This window comes from Phaenicophaeus curvirostris, chromosome 5, assembly GCF_032191515.1.
Source record: "Phaenicophaeus curvirostris isolate KB17595 chromosome 5, BPBGC_Pcur_1.0, whole genome shotgun sequence".
In the NCBI taxonomy this organism is placed as follows: domain Eukaryota; kingdom Metazoa; phylum Chordata; class Aves; order Cuculiformes; family Cuculidae; genus Phaenicophaeus; species Phaenicophaeus curvirostris.
This window is the reverse complement of record NC_091396.1, coordinates 40,308,364-40,324,992: the sequence shown is the minus strand read 5'-3', so window position 1 is coordinate 40,324,992 and position 16,629 is coordinate 40,308,364. Positions and strand designations below refer to the sequence as shown.

Below are 16,629 nucleotides of genomic sequence, written 5' to 3'. Positions count from 1 at the left end.
TTTCAATGTCATTACAGATTTAGAGTTAATCCCAAACTGCAAGCAGGAATACACAGGACAAAAGGAAACTTAGGATAGGCTCTGGATTCTTCATTCGACATACTGACACATTGAATAGCCATTTTTTAATCCCTAATTCTCTAACTCTTTCAGCTGCAAAATATTTAAATCTCTAGCTGTAAATTGGATTAAAGCCCCCAAAAGTACCACTGCAGCTTTCTAACTGTCTAACCCAAAAATGCAGTCCGGTTTTAAAAGCTCACTCTTCTACTGGTTTAAAGCCCTCCTCCTTCATATGAAGATCTAATTTTCTGTCAGCTACAGAACTTCTCTGACACTTTTTTCCCACAGTCTGCAGCAGCTCCTAGTCAGATTTTCAAATAATCAGACACCAGGAATTGAATTGTTCGGCCTTCTTGCATATTATGTACCCTTTGGAAAAGAAAAATTCAACATAGCACCATTTTAAAAGAATTACCACAATCCAAAACAGAATCCCAGACCTTACCACACCTCCATAAGATGCCTCACCACTTTCAAAGCACACCAAGTTATCATAAATACACTCCACCTTTCACATCAGTCTCTCTGACATCTGCAATAGGCCTTCAATGACTTGAAGATTCAGGATGCAGGCCATTAACTCTACATGGAATACTTCTTTTAAAAACAAAAGTAAAAATATTTCTTTTCCTCACATTTAACATATAGTCATTTGATTAAAATAACACACTTTAAATGACCTGCATTAAAAGTATCTTTAATTTCAGTTGGCTTTTACTTGAAAAACAGAGGTTTTTGAAGCTTTACTTTCTCAGCTGATCTAGAAGCTGAGCTGTCATTGCGAGACAAATCAAATCAATTCTAACTGGCATCTCCAGCTTTACCGGCACTTTTAGCATTAAGAAACAAGCACGAAGACATTTAAAGTCTCCAAATTCACTGAGCAACCAAAGTAAAGATGCCTACAAATCAAACCCTAATAAGTAGGAAAGCTGCACAGGGAGAGGACAAAACAGGTACTTGCCTTCATGCTTTAATTATTCAGTTAAGGAGCCCATTATTGTCTAAACTCTTCTACACTTGTTTGTTCCCCCCACAGGGAATTTTTTTCCTTACCAGAAAGAAATGTATATACATTGTGAAGTCAACTACTAATGCAGCAGTGAAATATTAATCTGCAGACAAATAGTTTAATTACAGGAGCCAAATATTTGAAAAAAGATGGAATGTAAAGAAGAGGGGATTTGGAGTAGTTTTAAATGTAATGTGTGTTGTTTGATTAAATACACATTCTGAAACAATTTTAAGTAATTTTATTATCACGATAGTGAATTCACATGAAGTCACTACTCACAACTACATAATTTCTATGCTGTAATTTGCTCTATATTTCTGAGAAAACTCCTACTTGCATCTGCATATAATGGGCAGATATCCACACAGGTTTTCTGCTTTTGTAACAAAAAAAAAAAAAAAAAAGCATTGTGACATTTTGACTGCAATACTGAGTAAGTGTTTTTCATTTAGCTAGTCATCAGCTTTCCCCAGCTGTATTTACAAGCCAATGTGTTTGGCCTTTCACTATGCGGGTTAAACGCATTCACGAGGGGAAAAACACTCTGCTCACCTCCACACACACCCCCATCACCACCCTCTCCATGTGCTGCCTGCCTCCCTCAGTGCAGAAACATTGATGGACTTAAGTTTAAAATAACATGTTGCTCAGCAACCAGTGGCTTTGCTTGGGAAAACAAAGACCATTCCCGAAGACAAAACCACCCTTGATATATTTCTGATTTTGGTCCTGCTTGACCCAATAATCCCCCAACACAGAGTTCAGCTAGAATAGCTAAAACTGATGCCTTTAATCACATGTCCCCAGTACGACAGGCAGAAGCCACTTACTTATGCTAACATACTCATTTCTTCCAAATTGTTTTACTTCTTGCTCCTCCGTCCTGCACAACACCAAAAACATTTTATCCTATAGTGAAAAATGTAAGTTTTCCTGGAAAGAAAAGGAGTCAAAGGAAATCTGACTGGAAAGCTTGCCTCACAGTGACAGCACAAGCATGCAGCCTCCCAACTGGACTGGTGCCATTCTTAGTCATGCACAGCTGGTGTTTGCTCACTAAAATACTCTGTTCATAAACAAGCAATCTCTATCCTATTATTGCTGCCATCTATTAATTCAACTTGTTTCTACTATAATAAATAGTCTCTGGCCAAGCAGCTTTCATAAGTAGTCATTCTAGCCTGAATATGAATTGTCCTGGCATGAAACCCAAAAATTCTTCCCAATTCCTCCTAGGGGAGCACAAGTAACTGCTGGTACATCAAAAGAACTAGAAGAATCAGCTGTCCAACTAGGCAAGCAATTAAAAATAGGACCCAAGGATAAAACTTCAAATAATTTAAAGGCAAAAAGAAAACTGTATAGTTTTATAGGTCCTGGTACAGACACAAGAGCGTATACAATCCTTAACTAATCCATCTATAACAGGTAACACAGGGTACCAAAAGCCTCATATTCCAGAAAGGGATAAAAGGCTGCCTTGATTGTTTTGCCGGCTGCACATAAAAAAAACCCACCAAACAAAATTCAAAAAAACTACTTAGTCTTGGATGTGGTATCTAGGCATCTAAATGAAAACCTCTCTTGAATTATTTACTCTGTAACCATGAGGTAAAAATATGCCAAACAGACTGAGCACCAGCATGCAAGACTTGAATTCCCAAATTCTTAGCCCAGCTCTGCCGACAACACTGTGTGTGCCTATGATGATGTCCAAGGCACTGTCAATGCCTTAATATAACAGAGCATCACTATAATAACTGAAAAAGCTTCCATTAAAAAAATTATCTATCTATAGAAAACCTGGGGTTTTGGTCTTATTTTCCAACTATAAAAAGTTAACTCTTAAGAGAGGATGGAAGGAAGCTTTTTTTTTTTTTAAATCAACAGGACAGTAAGTCCTTTTGTGCTTTAACCGTTAATCTTCTTCCATCTTATAACATCATCAAACAACAATAAGATGTCACAGCTGTTACTGAAAGCAGCAACAATCTACTCTAATCCCACCTCCTCTGAAAGCACCTTCCACTGATCTCCTTCACTAGAAAACAGTTGTTCTCAATAGTCTGTGACCTGTATGTTAGAAAAAGAACACATCAAAGATCAGAAGAAAACATTTTTTAAAAAGTCATTTAGCTCCACTTGCTTTTAAAGTGCAGTTGGTTGTAAATATTGAGCTTGTAACAGAAACAGATTGCATCTAATGAAGGAAGCACAGACCTTTACTGTCATGGTGACCTCTTTTTCGACCTCTTTTTCTTCCCAAGTCCTTTCTTTCCTCCTTTAAGCAGTACATCAAATTCGTGCATCAGTTTCTATAAATTTTTATGTTGCTTATAAGAGACATAAGAACTGCAATGAAGTCGCAGGAGGCTGCCGAAGCTCTGATCTACTAACAGAATGAAAGGAAGGGAAACCATGGGAAGAGGGGGTACACCATCAGCAGTTAAAAAAAAAAATATGAAGAGGCCCATTGCTGCATATTTGAGTTCAAAGAAATTCACTATAAACTTCAGCAGGAGGCACCAATGCACTCTAGAAACAAACTCCTTATTTATTTCAACATAACAAAACTGAACACAGCAATGATCCTTGCAGTTCAAAGCAATGGACAATGCCAGCATGGATTAAGGTCCCAGAGATATTAATTTCATAACCCTGACTCGCAAAACTAGTAAATTGAAATCAGTGGGAAAATACAAATGGACACCAGCAAATTCAAGCCCAAAGGTTAAACATAAACATGATGCATGTCACCATTATCTTAAAATATATAAAGACTAATGCATGAACAAATAAGAGAGAGCTGAGTTTATTCAATCCACCTTAATTTCATATTTTCTAACCTGTAACTACGTCAAAGCACAACTTCACCACAGCAGCAGCAAGTCCACACAAGTCACAGCCGCTTTTCAGTAACATCCACCAGGCATTGGGCTCCAATTCTACACCATCCCATAATCATAACACCAAAAATGAGTGGTGCATTCTATGTTTACTCAACTTCCTTGGCTCAACTTCATTTAAAATTACTTCGCAGTCGCTGACTGTCCAAATAGCTTCTGCAACAACCTCTTCAATCACTCTAGACTATGGTCTCTCTTAACTGTGTGCTTTACAAGCGTTTTAATGGGCTACTGAGGTGGTATCACATCATCATGTTTAAAACCAGATGTTTAAGTCCCAACAAAAGGGTATAATCCCACAACTTGTGTGTATCAGAATTACTAAGAAATATCTAAATATAAATTTAAGGAATGCACAAAACTGTACATGTGAAAAGTATCAGGCACAATCCTATAAACAGTTAAACCAATAGTTATGTGCAGTCAGTTGACATGGTTTCCATGGAGCTACTCAATGACCATGTCACAACGCAGATCCCATTGCAGGTTCACTGTTCTTTTTAAAAAAAAGTATTTTTTAAAAAATAAGTATTACAGCAAATGCCACATTTTAAAGTTAATTAGAAGAAACCATTCAAGCAGTTCTGCTTTTCAAGATTACAAATTTTTCTCCAAAATCAAATTACTCCAGGAGCCTGTTTAAAACACAGAAATAAAAACTGTTAAATATCATGATCAGATGCTACTGCAAACAGTCCCAATTTCATATATCAGATTTAAACAGTCTCTTCTTATCAATTATGACTGAGTTTATAGAAATGTTTTACTTCTACACAATTTCTACATGAACTGAGCAGACTGCGTGTAAAACTCACTCCTACTTGTTGTTTCCTTCTATTCATTTTTTAAACAAAAAAGAAGATGCTACATTTACTAAAGTACTTGAAAACACTTTGTTTTTAATTAATGCCTTATGAGTACAAAACCTGCATTTATACAAACTTAGATAAGAAATGAAGCTTGCTTGTGAGTTTATCTCTGTAGCAATAAATGTACACAATGGAACTGCTCCCAGTTATATGCAGCAGGTGGACATAAGGAAGACCTGTTGTTTTTACACTTGAATGCTTCCCTCTGTCTATTTATAGTCCAAGTATTAGTATGGGCAATACCAAACTGGGCAGTGACATTTTGTCACTCAAAAAAATATATTTCCAAGCTCTGGAGAAGATACTTAGCTCCCTTTTTATTCTTTCCCCCCCTCAGCTGCTTATATATATATTTACACATTAATTTCTCAGGAAAAAAAGTAGATCTTTAGAGCTATAAAAAATGTTTTGGACACCATCCAGCACTTACTCATATTTTTTCCAAGTCAGTGCTCTGAAGTGATTGAAATTATTTATTACATATCTCCAACCTGTACAAACATCCTCTACAGTGTCTACACATCCTTGCAGAAAGGACACAGCCAAACCCAGATGAAGGATGACAGCTACTAAGACATTAATTGTACTGATAAAATACAATCAAATAGAAACTCAGAAGTCCATAAAACACAAATAAAGAAATTAACCATAAGAGTAAATACTTAGATTTAATGTATTTGACTGACCCCAGCAGTAATCATTTTATTTAAGACTCACACACTTGTTTCCCATTAAGGCTGATAATTAAATGTTCACCTACCGAATCATTTGCTGCTAAGGCGAGGGCTATGTTCACTGCAAGAAAGAGGAAGAAGAAAAAACAGAAAAATTAAGTGTAGGAAAACTTAATTCCTAAATATTGAGAATGTTCTGATTTCTAATAAGTGAAAATAAAAAAATCACAATTAATAATTGCATTCATCATCCTGGTCCTTAAGATTCGTGCACCTCTTCAATATTACTAATTAAAGTGGCAGCAGCACCCACATTTCAGACCATGTCTGATAACAGGCTAACGAAGTCAAGCTAACCCATAAAAAATTGCAAACAAGTTTCCAAATGACAATGGAAAATAAAAATATAATCTAAGTATTTTGCCAAAGAATAACATTAAGAAAAAAAAATGTGAGGTACCAACTAAACTTAAAAAAAATACTATGAAACTAAAGTAATCCTATGTCCTGGGTTTGGCTGGGATAGAATAAGCTTTCTTCTTGGTAGCTGTTGGTTTCAGATTATGTATAAGAGAAGTGTGGATGATACACTGATGCTTTACTTTTTTTTGCTAGGGCACAGATGCAGAATCAGGACAGCTAACCCAAACTGGCCGACTGAATACTCCATACCATAACATCATGCTCAGGATATAAATGGGGATTTGGCCGAGGAGCAGGCAGGTGATCCAGATTTTGTGTTCGCTGTTCCACACACATTGCTGTTGTTACACTCAGTGAAACTGCTGCTCAGGATGGGTTATCACATGGTGAGTGGCTGTATTTTAAGATTTATGATCTTTCATGTATGTTATTATTATATCTTATTTTTCTATTAAAACTGTCTTTATCTCAATCCATGTGTTTTCATTTTCTTTTCCAATTCCCCTCCCAAGCCTCCAGGGCAGGGGCAGAGGGGTGAGAGAGCAGCTGCATACTGTTAGCTGCCAACTAAGGGCTAAACTATGACACCTCACCATAGGTAACCTTCAGCACAGTCTCTAGTTAACTTTCTGAAAACTAGAGGCTACGTTAAGTATTGACCAAAACTATTAAAAAGTATTGACCAAAACTATTAAAGTACGAGGATAAGAAAGAAGATCATACCCATTTTTTTATTACTTGTGCTATACTAAATGTGGGTATTTTCTGGAAGAAGGTGCAAAGCATGCTTTTCACTTTATTTTTATGTTAAAGTCTCATCCACCCTGAAAGTATCTGTAACAACTAAAGAAACAGAAAAACAGGATGAAGAAACTAAACAGACTGAGTTTGTTTACAGCTTTTACATTTCCATCAATGTTCAACTCCTGTAACAAAAAAGCACATGCAAGAAATGGTATCTTTTAATGGCTCAGCAGCTTCAATTATGTTGGAAAACCTCCAAGAAGCTTCAGCATAACCAAATAGTAATTGTTATAATCCAACAAGTAACATGTTTTAAAAGAGGGGAGAAAAAAAAAACCCAAAAAACACCACAATAAAAACCCCAACACACACACAACTCACACAATTCTTTCTTGGGTAAGATTTTTTGCTTTCTTTATGCATTGTTGTATGTCAGTCCATAGAGCCTCTTAAGAAAGACAAGCTTACAGTAGGCCTTGTTCTGCTGGAAGAGTATAAAAGTACTAAGAACAAGCCCAGAAGCCAGTTTCCCAGCTTAAAGAATTCAGTATTGAGAAAGATAAATTCCTTTAACAAGGGAAATTATACAGCTCTCCCTAAGAAGCACACAGTCTCTGTTTACTCCTAAGCAGATAAAGCATATAGATTTTATCTTTTCAAGTTCTACTTTTCAGGAGAAAAAACAAGCAAACCAATGACATATAAAAAAAGTTTAAAAAAACCCAAACCTGCAGCTCATGTCTGAAACAACACAAAGCAAGCACCAAGTTACTTTACACAATGTCTCAAAAAGACTTCATACACCTATCTTCTTCCTCTACAATTATCACGTGTGAAAACTGGAATAGAATCCACAATTATTCTTCAATAAAGGATATTCACCTACTGAAAGGAAAAAAGGGAAACAGCGAGAGTAACACACTGGGAAAACATAAGGTTTTTGGCTGAATATCTATAGTTGGACACCTCATGTCCTCTGTCGAATCCCAGCTGATCCTTGCATCCTGCTGTCTTTTTATTACTGTCACTTCCAAGAGGGCCCAGAGACGCAGCACTGGACCCAAGCTGACCCTAAACGTTCATGTTGGCCTTAAATACTAAGTGCCATAGGCAGAAGTGTAGGAGAGCAGGGCAGATACACACCATAAGTTCAATAAAATTTTCGTTTAAAATTATTTTTTAAAACTTCACTGCAGGCACCAAGAAAAGTCACCATGGTATCTCTGCCCATACTAAACCAGTAGACCAGTACAAGAATGACACGAAGGGAGACTGAAGTTAGTCTTGAAATCAGTACAAGTCTAGAAAAGTTTATTAGCTGGAATTGTATAACTTCCACATCTAAACTGGCCCTAAGAATAGTACAGCTGAATTCGGAGAATTCAACTGACAATACAAATAAATAAAACTTCTTGGCCCAAAATGAGACACATACAGAGCCTGCTGCATGTACCTGCATCTGTGACACGGTTAAGCAACTAAGATGAACACTCTGAAAAATAACTTTCAATACTACATCTCAGTGTAAGTGGCATTTAGAAATTAAATAATCGGTTTATGACTACTACTCAGAATATTTTAAAATATAGAGAAGGCCCAGAATCAAAAAAAAAAAAGTCAGTACTGGAAAAGAACCATCAACAAACACTGTTATCACCTTTGCCAAAGCCCAGACTGTGCCTGGATTGGTCAGGTGATTACATAAATTTTGGTCTCTACCTTCAAAGCGTGAGTTTCAATAATAGTACCTCCTATACACAGAATAAAAGCATGCAAGAGAAAAAAAAAAAACCAACATAGTATGACTGAGATAAAGTCAACATATGGTCAAATGTATCAGCTCTCCTGAACAATAATGAATAATCTCAGCCTGTGAGCCTTTGCTAAAAGTGGCTGAAGGCTATGGTAGCTGGTAGTATCAGTGATTTTATTTTCCTCAAACTGCAGGATTAACAAAATGTGAGCAACAACATCAGCCATTAATTTTTTCCCACTTCCATAGCTGAAAAGAATAAGTTTCAATAAATTATAAAATTCTCTTCAAGACCACGCTTAGAACTCTTCTCACACCAGGATCAATTTTCTACTGTCCTTTCATATGGAGATAATGCAAAAGAGGGGAGAGAAGACACCAAAACAAACAAACACACTCCACACCTTTGTCTAGATAGAGTAAACATAGAAGAGTGCTGGTAAAAGACAGAAACTTGACAGGAAAGAGAAATGAAACATAGGAACCAAGCTATCCAACACTTACACTACACAAATATAAACAACAATAACAAAAAACAACCAAAGTATTTACACATGTATTGTAAAAATATTTTTTCTATAACACAATTTCTTCTTTTAATCATGGACTACACTGATTTCTGAACATCAAAAAGGCTAGAAGCAACAGAGAATACAATATGAAAGAGTTAATCAACAGAAATACAAAGACGGGTTAAGGAATGGCCCTGATAGACATTCTGGTCAAGTTTATCCACTTGTCCTGAAACAGAGATTCAGAGCAATTGAAACAAACACACCAGCGGAAAGAACATGAAGAGAGCCCTGACAGTCCTCCAGAGAAATGCAGACAATAAAACTGATGATATTTTCGGTGGTGCTTTAGGAATGAGAGGTGCATACCACCCTCCTTCCCTTACAACTAGTGCTCTCAAAATGAGTTAGCAGAGCTGTCAATGAACATGTTCCCCAAAAACCTCCACTACAAAGAACATAGTTTTAGATACATAATTCAGCAAGGATGCCATGCAATAAAATTATCTTGATCTTAAACTGTTCACTTGATCCATGAAATTTATTCTCATTTTAATAAATAAGAATGTAAGTTCCTTTTTCTTCTCAATATTATAAATTAATAGAATCATAGAATTATCAGGTTGGAAAAGACCCACAAGATCATTGAGTCCAAGGCTGTACAATACAGCAACATATGAATGGTTCATTTACATTTCAATTCTCTCACTTAATGCTTGCTGAACCCTATTTTTTTATTTCTAAATGCATTGGTACACACTCCCAGCTCTGTGTTATTTCTATATGTGGCATACTTCATGTACAAATTACAGACACTAGTTAGCAGAACTTAAATTAGCACATTTGTTTGTAGACATGAGGAGAATAATCTGGATTTACTGTTCAAATTATTTTCAGTTTGTAAATATGTTGATTTACCAAGAGATACTTAGTAGTTTTAGTAAGCTGAAACAACCAGCCTATGAATGATAATGATGTACCTTTTGGCTAATGGTTAAGAAATGCAAGCAGTGATTGCTTTGCACATCTTTGTACAGGAATGTTATTTATTAGACACTCAGTCCTTCTCTAGCATGGCTAAAACACAAGCCACGAAATGAAAAATTAAGAACTAAATCACTGTGTTATTCATGGCAAATGGAGTTGAACAACAAGCAGCATTCAACTAAAGGATGACTCTTTTCCTAATCTAGATGCTAAGGAAGAGATTTTAAAACAAAGTTCTAACATATTACAGAGACCTTTGCAAAGAGGTTTACCTTCAATATTACCTTTGTTTAAGCTCAAACAAATTTTTGCAGTACTGGTAACCTATATAGAACCTGGGAACTGCACGGTTAAAGAAAAATATTTCCAAATCTAATGGTGAGGATGAGAAGAGAGTTCAAGGTGTTTCACAAGGCTCTGATTAATTTCTATGGTTTATTGCTTTTATGAAATGCCTATACAAGTAGTTGAGAAAATTGGACAGAGACCGCATTTCAAAGCCTCCTAAATCTTAGTATTCTCTGCAGAGCACATAACTATGCCAACAACACAGAGGAGAACAGGCATACCTACTGCTGCCAGAGACGGAGAAACAGTATCACTGTACCAGCATGGGATGTAAGCAACTCGGCTTAAACTATCTCTTACAAAAGCAGACTGTCTCAGGATGACACTGCACTATTACAAAGACACGATGTCAAAGCTGTCTGCTTGATTTGCACCTCATTTAAAGCTGAGACTTCTGTACTTGCGCAGACTCTTAGTGGCTGGAATGGGACTTGACAGAGGTGAAGGGCTGTGTTAGTGATGTGAGAAATACTTATTCACTGGTAAAATATTGAAAAGGACCAAGTCTCTGAAGCAAAGACAGTAAAATTTTTATTTTACAATTCAGTGCTGAATCGGATGCCTTTCTAAATAACAAACAACTGTGTATGCCCTCAAAGAATGTTTATCTTTTTAGGTTATCCAACCATATCTGGAGACTAACTGCAGGTTATCTCTTGACCTAAGACAACTGCATCCAACGAGACAATTAAGCATATCAATAAATTCTTGCATCTCTAAGACGGTGTTTTTCTCTCAGGTTATTTATGCTTGCCTGGCGATTGTTTACATATTATCTCACCATACAAGACAGATTCACATTACAAGATAATTAAACATACAAACCAGCTGCAGCAAAACATACCAATTAATTCTCACAGTGGGACTCAAGTACACAGCGATGATGCAACAAGCACCCAAAGAATTAAAATTCTCCCAAAGAATTAAAAGAAGTGCAAAGTAAAAATTTAAAAGAAAAAAAAATCTTACCTGCTGTTGTTGATTTTCCAACTCCTCCTTTCCCAGAAGCCAAGACCACCACCTGCTTAACTCCTTCGATGGGCTTCTGTTTCGGGAGCCCGCGTGACACGATCCGGGCGCGCTTGTCCCTTAGAATCTCATCCCTGGAGCCTGAGGACTAGGAGAAACAGAAAGGAAGGGAATGCGTGACGGGGCTGGGCCCACCTGCAGGCTGGGACGGCCTCGCTGCTCGTCCAGAAGCCCGGGTGGGAGGCCAGCGCGCCCAGAGGGAGCCCGGGCCGTGGGCAGGGAGGAGCGGGGCCTACTTAGTCATAAACATAACGGGACCGAGCGGGTCTCGCTTAAACATCTGAAACATAACGGGATGGAACGGGAGGTGCCCCTGCCCATCGCAGGGAGGCTGGAGCTGGATCCTTCCAAGCCAAACCATTCTACGATTCTATTCGATTCCACGGGTATTTCCTTCAGACGAACAGTTCAACGGGATCGACCTGAACGCTTAGAAAAGAACAAGGGGCTCGCGTTAAAATAAACCGAAAACGCCGCTAAGGAAAGTTGGCAGCTTTGAAACTAAACGTGTCAGAGCGGTGGCCTCCAGGACCGCACGGGAGGAGCCGCGGGGCCGTTCAGGAGCGGGGCCTCGCGATGTCATCCGCACCCAGCGATATCCCCTCCCCGCACCCAGCGGGGTCTTGCCCCGCCTCCCTCCTGCCGCACTCACCGCCGCAGCGGCCCCGGGAGCGGCCCTGGCCGCGGGGACGCGGGCGGCCCGCAGCGCCCAGCGCCAGGCGGAACCCGCCATGCCCGCCGGCCCGCGCCGAGATGGCGCCGCCCACGGCACCGCCCTCAGCACCGCCCCCGCGCCGGCCTGAGGGGGCGTGGCTAACGGGGCGGGGGCAAAGGGAGAGCCAATAGGAGGGCGGGATCAATGGGGCGGTGGCCAGTGGGGCGGGGCTAACGGGGCGTGACCAATGGGGGCGCGCTTCGGTGCGGGCGTGGCCAATGGGGGCGTGGCCAACTGAAGGAACCATCGGGGCGCGGAAAAGCGGGTCCTCGGTGCCGCCTGCGGGAGGGGCCGGGGTTGGCGTTGTTCCTCACGGGGTTGTGCATCTCGTTCTGGTTCTTTTTGCCTTTCGTGTTCCCACCCTGTCTCGCAGAACGGGTGGCCAAGAACTCGGTCCTTCCCTAGTGTGTGGCTGAAGGAAATGATTATAAGTTGCTAACCTCTTATCTATTTGAATATGTGAGAATTAATTGATAAGTTTTGCTGCAGCTAATTTGTGTGTTTAATTATCTTGTAATGTGAATCTGTCTTGTATCAAGGCAATATGCAGGCAATCGCCAGGCATAGATAAGTAACCTGAAAGAATAAACAATGCTATTAGAGATGCAAGAATTTATTGATTGTAGAATCATAGAATCACAAGGTTGGAAAAGACTTCTTAGATCATCGAGTCCAACCATTCCAACTGAAGAGGGGCATTATAACATAGAATCACCAGGTTGGAAGAGACCCACTGGATCATCAAGTCCAACCATTCCTATCAAACACTAAACCATGCCCCTTAGCACCTCGTCCACCCATCCCTTAAACACCTCCAGGAAAGGTGAATCAACCACCTCCCTGGGCAGCCTGTTCCAGTGCCCAATGACCCTTTCTGTGAAAAATTTTTTCCTAATGTTCAGCCTAAACCTCCCCTGGCAGAGCTTGAGGCCATTCCCTCTTGTCCTGTCCCCTGTCACTTGGGAGAAGAGGCCAGCACCCTCCTCTCCACAACCTCCTTTTAGGTAGTTGTAGAGAGCAATGAGGTCTGCTCTCAGCCTCCTCCAGGTTAAACAACCCCAGCTCTCTCAGCTGTTCCTCATAAGGCCTGTTCTCCAAGCCCCTCACCAGCTTTGTCACTCATGTTTAGCTATGCTTTGTTTCTTTAAGTTTAAAGTAACTATTTTGCTTATAACATGTTTAGCTGTGCTTTGGTAGTTTAAGTTTTAAAGTAGCTATTTTGCTTGCATTATAGCACTGCTTTGACGATAAGTTTTAAGGTAGCTATTTTGCTTACAGGAGCACATTTTGTTCTTGATAATGAACATCTGTGGCCTGTGCCTGGTTAATTAAGCCAGATAATAAGGACTAGTGCAATGATAAGAGAAAGAAGAATTCATTAGGACCAGGATAAGAGGAAGAAGGACCAGATGCAACCTTGAAGAGGTGTTGAAGCTAAGAGATAGAGTTGAGAAGTTCTCCATGAAGACTACTGCAAGCCTTCCTCCAGAAGTCCCGAGCCCAAGACCTGCAGAGGGCAGAGCCCATGGGCCAAAGGGAGGGAACTTATATAAATGAATTTCAGGAAATTATTATAACAGACACACCTTGTCCAGGAACTTTAATGAATATGTATGCATTAGTGTGAATAAATATATGACCATTTTGTTTCTCGGTGTGCAAGCTAGGTGGAGCTATTCCCCTTGCACCTGGCACATCAAAACTGCTTTATAACTCTTCCCAAGTTATAGAGTCCTTCACACACATCAGATCCTTCCTTGGTTTGTGACTGAGGGAAGAAATTATAAGTTGCTAACCTCTTATGTATTTGAATATGTGAGAATTAATTGATAAGTTTTACTGCAGGTGGTTTGTATGTTTAATTATCTTGTAATGTAAATCTGTCTTGTATCAAGAGATAATACACAGGCAATCTCCAGACATGGATAAATAACCTGAAAGAATAAACACTCTCTTAGAGATGCAAGAACTTATTGATATGCTTAATTGTCTTTAGGATGTAGTTGTCTTAGGTCAAGAGATAACCTGAAAAGAGTCTCCAGACATGGTTGGATAACCTAAAAAAATAAACATTCTTTGAGGGCTTACACAGTTTTTTGTCTAAAATTAGTATATATACCCACTGTTTTTGTATGATGGGATGCCTTATTTAGAAAGGCATCTGATACTGCGCTGAATTGTAAAATAAAAATATTACTGTCTTTGCTTCGAAGACTTGGTCCTTTTCAATATTTTACCAGTGAATAAGCGTTTCTCACAGTGTTGTGCTTGTCCCGCTGCATCTTGTTCTGGTTTTCTCTGTTGCGCCTGTGGTTTCTCACTGCCTTTTGCATTCCCACCCGAGCCCACAAAATGGGTGGCCAAGAGCTTGGTCCTTCCTTGGTTTGTGATTGAAGGAAGAAATTATTTTTTACAAGTTGCTAACCCATTATATATTTGAATATTATGTATAAATGTTGTGATTTTAGTATTAAAATGTAGGAATAACTTTTAGCCAGCCTATGCCTGGATACTTATTTTTAAATAAGGAATTTTAACAAGGCTGCAGTTAGAAAGAATGGCAAAGAATGTGATTGTATCTAATTAAGCCAGGTAATAAGGACTAGCACAATGATAAGAGAAAGAAGAATCAGCTAGAACCAGATGCAGCCTTGAAGAGGTGCCCAAGAAGTCTACGAGCATGTGCAAGGAGAGTTGAAAAGTTCAGCCATGAGGAAGATCTGTGGCCTTCATCACGAGACCCGTGAAAAAAAAACCCCAGGGGGCAGAGTGCATGCATCAAGGGGAGGAAACTTATGTAAATAAATTATGGGAACTGATTATAATAGACACACCTGTTTCAGGAAAAGCAATAAATAGGTATGATTTGACTGTATACAGCCTTTGTGAATTGTAGTGGACATTGCACTCACATTAGGTGGAGCTATCCCTTGCATGCACGATGTCAGATTAAAGAATAACTTACTTAATAATCAAATTGGCAGTAATTATTGAGTGTAGCTTTTCACACCATCAGTGTCCTTGGCAAATACAGCAAACACGTTCCAATTCATGGTTTGGGTTATCAATTAAAAAAATAAAGAGACCAGTAGCCAGTACAGGGGCTACTTGGTAATTAATTTTTTTTTTTAAAATAATGCTGGAGCACTGATCATTGTTCTGGTTATAGTTTTAGTTTCCCAACCAGTTAACACCTACTCCGTAGATGTTTCATCAAAACCACACCTGTTTCTTAATGTTGTATGAGACTTGTTAGAAGTATTAAGATGCACATCATCTGCTTCTTCTCTCACATCTACAAGGCTTTTAACCACATTGTGGAAGGAAATAAGATCGGTTTGACATGATTTGCTCTTGACAATTCCATGAGTAGTCCTTATTCAGCTAAGTGCTATTACAGAAGTCATTCAGATCTTGAGAGATCGTTTGCAAAGATAAAACAGTGCAGATAGTGTCCTTTGTTGGTATCAGCTATTTAATACATAATAGATTAGAGGATTTTACATCGGTTCAAAGCTTTTTTATAAAAAACATTTATTGTCCTTCACATTGAGTGGAATTTTCACCACTATTTTAGATGCTATTTTTTGACTCATTTGATTGAAAGCATGAATCAAGCACTTTGCTAAAAAACACCATTTCTAAGGTTTCTTCAGCTGTCACACAAAAATTTCCATGATGAAAATATTTTTTTGCTATCCTTTAAGTGCTTCTTACTCAACCTCTCTTTTTTTTCCTGTACCAACATAAGCATATTTTGTATAGTGAGCAGTCACCTCAAGAGGTGAAACTGTTTCCCAATAATTTACCCTGCTGCCAAACCAAACGCAAAAGAATACTGAAAACCAATGCACTGCTTCATATAGAAACTACAATATAGATCTACCTTGAGGGCTGCTTCTCACTGCCTCAGGTAAACATGTTACCTTTTGCCTTGCAAGAAATTTGCATAATTATTTTTCCTACCTTGAGCAGTTAGAGGTAGTGTTAAAGAGCAAGATATTATGCATCTCAAAGAAATTAAATTGTTACTGCAGGATCACTGGTAGGCACGCAGTTTACATCTCCATTACTTCAAAGAGTATTCAAAGAAAAGAAAATGACAAGAGTTCCATTATGTACTCTTTGGTTCTGAGAATAGTTCTGACACTGACTGGAACAACCCTAACAAATATTTTTATGGGTCTGCTCTTTTGTAAAGCTGATCTAGCAAAAAATAAAACTGATTTTTAGAAAAGTAAGCTGAAGGGGTTTTCCAAACTGCTACCAAAAAATGAAGAATTTTCAGTGTTTTGAATAATTTTTTTAAACAGTGGTTTGGTAATAGTAGGGAGCTAATATGGCAGTAGGTTGTATTGAATATGAACATGAAAAATAGAATTTGGTCATTATAAAATGGTTAAATTTGCTCAGCAATAAAGCAGCCATTTTCAAAATATCGTGATTGTTAATAGTGGATTACAGTTTGATTGGGTCGTGTTCCACCATCTCTACTAATTGTGAAGACAGTTTTATGGATTACACTCTCCTCATAACTGCTTTTGGCTTCCTATTTAAATTTTGACATTTGGAAGTATTGGCCTAAGTTGTT

General features: G+C 38.6%; 1 protein-coding gene and 1 long non-coding RNA gene across 2 annotated transcripts in view; both read right to left on the bottom strand.

Annotated features, from left to right (window-relative positions):
- The window catches only part of NUBPL (NUBP iron-sulfur cluster assembly factor, mitochondrial), a 94,339-nt gene extending 82,281 nt beyond the window's left edge, over positions 1-12,058 (bottom strand). The window contains exons 1-3 of the mRNA XM_069858388.1: positions 11,976-12,058; positions 11,264-11,411; positions 5,614-5,648 (exon numbers count right to left, since the gene is read on the bottom strand). Of these exons, the coding sequence (XP_069714489.1) occupies positions 5,614-5,648; positions 11,264-11,411; positions 11,976-12,056 (264 nt within the window). The 5' untranslated portion in view covers positions 12,057-12,058. The remainder of the gene's footprint in view (positions 1-5,613; positions 5,649-11,263; positions 11,412-11,975) is intronic.
- On the bottom strand, positions 572-1,096 carry LOC138720784 (uncharacterized). The gene is made up of 2 exons (XR_011337474.1): positions 1,024-1,096; positions 572-657 (listed from the first exon to the last, which is right to left on the bottom strand). It is a non-coding gene; the product is annotated as an uncharacterized lncRNA (long non-coding RNA).
- Positions 12,059-16,629: the final 4,571 nt, after the last annotated feature.